The sequence below is a fragment of the Streptopelia decaocto genome, assembly GCF_964273445.1.
Source record: "Streptopelia decaocto genome assembly, chromosome: 21".
NCBI lineage: Eukaryota > Metazoa > Chordata > Aves > Columbiformes > Columbidae > Streptopelia > Streptopelia decaocto.
Window position 1 is genome coordinate 6,055,595 of NC_138676.1, and position 6,180 is coordinate 6,061,774.

A 6,180-nucleotide genomic window follows, 5' to 3' on the forward strand; every position below is an offset into this window, starting at 1 on the left:
GACGATCTGTGGGAGTTGGTTTGATTTTTGTCCAAAAACTCTTCCCTGGCTTCTCACTGTCTCGTTATTCTCATGACAGCGCCCCGTGCTCAGGAAAAGCATTTCGGTTGGGGTCATTTATATGAAAAATGGAGTGGTTTTCTCAGAGAGTGTGGCCTGAATTTAGGATCTCATTTTCTTTTTAGAAGAGACCCCCCCACAGCAAGAAACAACAAATGTCCAACAGCAGCTCCATCACCCAGTTCCTCCTCCTGCCGTTCACAGACACACGGGAGCTGCAGCTCTTGCACTTCTGGCTCTTCCTGGGCATCTACCTGGCTGCCCTCCTGGGCAACGGCCTCATCATCACCACCATAGCCTGGGACCAGCACCTGCACACCCCCATGTACTTCTTCCTGCTCAACCTCGCCCTCCTCGACCTGGGCTGCATCTCCACCATTGTCCCCAAATCCATGGCCAACTCTCTGTGGGAAACTGAGGTCATTTCCTATGGAGGGTGTGCTACACAACTCTTTCTGTTTATCTTTTTGGCTTCAGCAGAGTATTCTCTTCTCACCATCATGTCGTACGACCGCTACGTTGCCATCTGCAAACCCCTGCACTACGGGACCCTCCTGGGCAGCAGAGCTTGTGTCCACATGGCAGCAGCTGCCTGGGCCACTGGGTTTCTCAATGCTCTGCTGCACACGGCCAATACATTTTCACTGCCCCTGTGCAAGGGCAATGCCCTGGGCCAGTTCTTCTGTGAAATCCCCCAGATCCTCAAGCTCTCCTGCTCACACTCCTACCTCAGGGAACTTGGGGTTCTTGTGGTTAGTGTCTGTTTAGCATTTGGGTGTTTTGTGTTCATTGTGGTGTCCTATGTGCAGATCTTCAGGGCCGTGCTGAGGATCCCCTCTGAGCAGGGACGGCACAAAGCCTTTTCCACCTGCCTCCCTCACCTGGCCGTGGTCTCCCTGTTTGTCAGCACAGGTATGTTTGCTGACCTGAAACCCTCATCCATTTCCTCCCCATCCCTGGATCTGGTGGTGTCTGTTCTGTACTCGGTACTTCCTCCAGCAGTGAACCCCCTCATCTACAGCATGAGGAACCAGGAGCTCAAGGATGCCCTGTGCAAACTCATATCCCTCTGTTTTCTGAAGCAATAAACTGGCCATCTTCTTCTATACAGGAGTTTTAATGTAGCTACTTACAAGTCCAGCCTGTCAACTGGATTTTCTGGTGTTGTTGGTTGTTTTTTTATTGTGATAATGTTGTCATCCCCTTTCTAAATCACTGCTGGCTTTTCTTTTATAACTGTTGGCTGCTTAAATGAGCAGCAGTGCTCTCCTTGTCTCTAAACAGAATAAAGGGCTCTTTATCACTATATCCTTCCTGCAAGGGCATTTTGGAGCTGCAGAGACAGTTCCTGTGCGTGTTTGGAGGTGAAAACAGCTCTGGCATGGCAACCCTGCCAGGGAGCAGCAGCGCTTGTTCTTCCAGAGCTGTTCTGGTTCCACTCCACACTCTCCTTCTCATCCCTTGTGTTGGTGCAAGGCCTGAGTGCTCTGGCAGCTTGGTCACCGTCCTGCTGTGTGTCAGTCCTGTGAGTGCAGGCAGGGACAGGCAATGGGCACTGCTGTGACAGAACTGGACTCAGAAACAGTACTTCCACAAGGAAAAGTGTTCTTCTTTGGGCAGTGCATGATGGTTTATATCTTCTTGCAATGTTTCTCTCAAGCTTATTCCTACAGAATTGGCCACAGATGAAACATCAGTGTGCAGCTGAACAGTGTGTGTGTGCAGGGCTGGCACACAGCAGTGTCCTCTCACAGCCAGGCTCCTGCCAGAGACCTGCAGGACCAGCAGAGCAGGGGCTGGGCTGTGCCCCTGTGCACTGGACACCCCAGGGAAGGAGCCTCAGGTCAATCACCATGGACTGGCCCCTCACAACCACCATTTCCAGCAATGGCCTCTCACCCCAGCTCATAGGTCTTTGTCTCTCCATGGAATTACACTGAATGAGTAGGTCAGAGGTTCATGTTCACATTGTACAGATGAGATGTGAGCATGTACATCATGTATGTTAGGTAAGATGAACATGAGTGAGCACAAACACCATCAGCTCTTCCTTGGGGTTCCATGAAGGCCATTGAGACAGAGAGTTCATTGAGGTCACATCATGTTGGGACCAATATCCCATAGGAAACCACCAGAATGCAGCACTGGGATGCGCTTCCTTGAACCAATGTCCACTCCTAATGATGAGGGACATCAAAGATAAATGTAGAACATGGCGACACACCACGGGGCTGAGGTGCCTCCCAACCCTTGGGAATAGGAACAGGAGCCCAGAGAGACACTGTGACTCCTGCCTCTGTGTGTATAAGGGAAGGTGTCTGTCCCTGAATATCTCAATGTGTTTTAAGAGTCCATGAGGCCAGCTCAGATGTGGACACCTGACAGAACCCTGATATTTCTCTGTGTGTGACTCCAAAGACAAACCCCAGTGGCACAGTGAGATTCATCTCAGCTCCCTTGGACAGGCTCATTGCAAATGTCCCTATTTGCTACCTCTCCTTTGCCATTTCCATCAGATGCTGTTCTACACAGTTCTACACCTGCCCCTCTTTCCCTGTGGGAAATTGTGGATTGTGGTCTCAGAAGTGCCAGAGTGATCAGAGAGGTTCAGAGGTCTCTCAGAAAGGCAGACGTCAAACCCATCTTCAGGAATGGCAGGAAGGAGAACTGGGAGAATGACAGGATGCTCAGCCTACGTCTGTCCCCGGGAGGGTGACAGGTTACATCCTCCTGCAGGCATCTCCAGACAGTTGAAGGACAAGGAAGGAATTGCTGAACCCAAATGGGCAGGGGAAAGAAAGGCATGTTGAGTACATGCAGTTTAGCAAGATCCCAGACATGGTCTCCTGTGGTGCCTTAGAGCAGATTGGTGAGATCTGGGATGTAGATCTGGATGTTGTGATGGGTGGGGAGTTGGCAGCATGACCAAACCCAAACATCATCAGTGGTACAAAGTCCTGTGTTCAGCCAGTTTCTTGTGCCATCCATCAGTAATGAGTACTTGGGCCAACACTGCTCAACGGCTTTATTCTGCCTCTTTATTATGTAATGGAGCACATTTTCAGTTCCTTTGTGGATGATGCAAAGCTGGGCAGAGGCCTAGAACAACCTCACCTGGTGGACCCTGCCTTGAGCAGGAGAGGGAGACAAGATGATGTTCAGGGCTCTCTTCACATTTGAGTTATTCTATGGTTCAATGAATCTTTACATTGGAGAGGCGTTTGAAGACAGAAGATGTAGTTCTTACCAGTTAAAAGAATGAATCCTGCCTGCAATTGCAAACGTAAAACATGTAAATCCTCTCAGTTTTGGTCAGTCTGCTGCTCTAACAAAGATAAAAGTGATGTTTAAAACACCTAATCAGAACCTGCAAAGAATACGTTCCTTGCAGTGCAGACACTCTGGAGCCTGCACAATTAGCTGAGTCTTGTTTTAACATCTGTCTCAAGACTGTTACATAAAGTGTCTCTTAGCTGAACTTTGCTCCTTTTACACTCATTATAATACTAAACCACACATCCCCAGGATGGGAGCCCCAGGCTCAGCCCGGGACCCTCTCTCAACAAGCATGTGTAGTGGTAAAATGATTATGTAACCAATATGCCAATGTGTGAACACTTGGCTCTTTAGGACTGCCGGGAGGGTCTGAATGTAGGGATAAGATTTGTATATAATAGATGTTCCTTCTCTATCTGTTGTGCTGGTTTCATTCCAGCGTCCAGACTTGCACAACTCTGGAATAAACAAGATCTCATCTCTGGGTGTGGGATTGGCTTTGCACTTCAGGTAGCGAATTCACTATGAGCAACCTGGAAGAAGGAAAATATTAAAGAATAAAAGAGGTAGGAGAGGACATAGAAAAGGTTTCAACATTTCACATTCCTGTCAAGAATGCTTCTCCTCTCAGATCTTTAGTAGGAAATAGATTTGATCAGTTTGATAAAACAAGCATAGTTTTATCTAGTCAGGTCATGGCCCATAAGGAGGGGGATGGATGGGTGTGGGATTCTGATGTCAGTTGAGTCTCCAAAACTCATAATTGAGTGGAAAGACTTTGGCTGTGAAGGGGACAGTGGGGTCAGTTCTGTGGCTGGAGGTGACAGCCCAGCAGAAGGGACATGGCTGGGAAAGAACCTTTGCCCAAGGGCCCACAGGTCTTACCCAGGAACAGAGACAGGTTGTCATGTCCATCCCACCTGAGAACATGACGGGACATTGGCAGGGATATGGTCATGTCAGAGAAGCTGAAAGGCCAGCAGCACTCATGGGATTTAGAAGACCATGGCGAGGTGACTTCTCTATGGTCAGGTAAAAGACCACAAGAAGCCTAACGGGTTGGGTTCCCTGCATGAAGGGCAGTTTGTGAGATGGTCGAGCTTTTCTTGATAGTGGGAAGAAGCAGGAAAGAGAAAAAAGAAGTCTACTTGGAAGGTGAGGAATGGATATGAGGAGGAAGAAATGTCACTGGAAGGGCAGTGCTGTGGGGCAAGAGGTCACCCAGAGGGAACTGGATAAGCCCATGGTTTGTGTTCCAAAGAGCAGCCAGTGAGGGTGCAGACACAGCAGTGAAGGTGCAGAAATGCTGGGGTGACAGCAGGTGGGGAAGCGAGATGGGTGTCTGCAGCCTGCAGGGAAAGAGGGGCAGGGGTAGCACCGTGTAGAACAGCCTGTGGTGGAGATGGCAAAGGGCGCTGTAAGGCTGGAAGTCACCCACAGAACCCAGGTCTCTGTCCCCTTGGCCATGGCAGTTGTCTCTGTCACTGAGGCCCAGGAGAAGACATGTTGTCCTCATGGCACTGGGGCCTCGGTGCCTCCTTGCAGCCCCATGGGGAAGCTGGAGGTTGTTGTACCAGTGTTGACCTTCCCTGGGCCTTGCACACCCACATCCCATGGTCCCAGGAAGAGCCCTGAGCCGTGTGCGAGGGACAGGATCCCCCTTCCCATTGCCTGGAGGTCATGGCTTCTCCTTCCTGCTTCAGAAAGCAAACCAAGGGGTTTCTGAGCATCAGAGCTGAAAAAAAGACTCAAAGGAGACCTCATGGTGGCTACAGCTTCTTCACAAGGGGAGAAGGAAGGGAAGTTATTGATCTCTTCTCACTGGTGACCAATGAGAGAACCCAAGGGAACGGAAGAAATATGTGCCAGGGGTGGGTCTGTTGCACATGAGGAGAAGGTTCTTTATCCAGAGGTGCTGGACACTGAACAGGCTCCCCAGGGAGGTGTCATGGCCCCAACCTGACAGTGTTCAAGAAGAGAGTGGACAACGTCCTCAGACACACGGGGTGACTTGTGGGGTGTCCTGTGCAGGGACAGGAGTTGGATTCCATGATCCTTGTGGGTCCTTCCAACTCAGGACATTCATTGATTCTATGAAATACTGGGTCAAAAGACCATGTTTTCATTGTGCAGATGAGTTGTAAACATACACATCATGTGCATGTCCAGTGTGTGCATGTGGTGAGATGAACCCAAGGGAGCACAAATGCCATCGGCTATTCCTTGGGGTGCCATAAAGGTCAGTGGGACAGAGATGGTGTTCAGGGGTCTCTTCCAACCTGCGTTATTGTAGGATTCCATGAATCTTTTCCTTGGAAAGCTCTTTCACATCAGAATAGACAGAGGAAGGAGAAGAAAAAATCAGAGGCGGAAGCAGAGAGATAAAATGTCCCAGAGTAAATACAGCAGCTCCTCTGAGGAACGTTTCTCCACTCAAACGCTTGATAGGAAATCTATCAGATACATTTGATGAAAGCAGCTCAGTTTGATCTGCTCACACACTGGACCACAAGGAGGGTGATGGTGGGTAGGATGTCGTGTGGTCACTTGTGTCTCAGGAACTCATAGTCCAGTAGGAAGCCAATGGCTGTGGAGGGCACTGTGAGGTCACTTCTGCCTCTGCAGGGGATTGGCCAACAGCAGGAACATGGCTGGGAAAGGACTGTGAGGTCACACACACGAGACGAGCAATCGGGCCCAATCAGCATGGCTGGATGAAAGGCAGGTCCTGCTTGACCAGCCTGATCTCCTTCTGTGACAAGGTGACCGGCTGAGCAGATGAGGGAAAGTCTGTTGTGGGGAGTGAATCCGCCACACAGGCTGTGGGTGTTGTGTCCTTAGACT

At 49.9% G+C, this 6,180-nt stretch overlaps 1 protein-coding gene across 1 annotated transcript; it reads left to right on the forward strand.

Moving 5' to 3' along the window:
* Positions 1-215: 215 nt before the first annotated feature.
* LOC309448751 (olfactory receptor 14A16-like) lies at positions 216-1,148 on the forward strand (the record flags this gene model as incomplete). The annotated part of the gene is made up of 1 exon (XM_082070467.1): positions 216-1,148. One exon carries the CDS (start codon positions 216-218, stop codon positions 1,146-1,148), a length of 933 nt encoding a protein of 310 aa, XP_081926593.1.
* Positions 1,149-6,180: the final 5,032 nt, after the last annotated feature.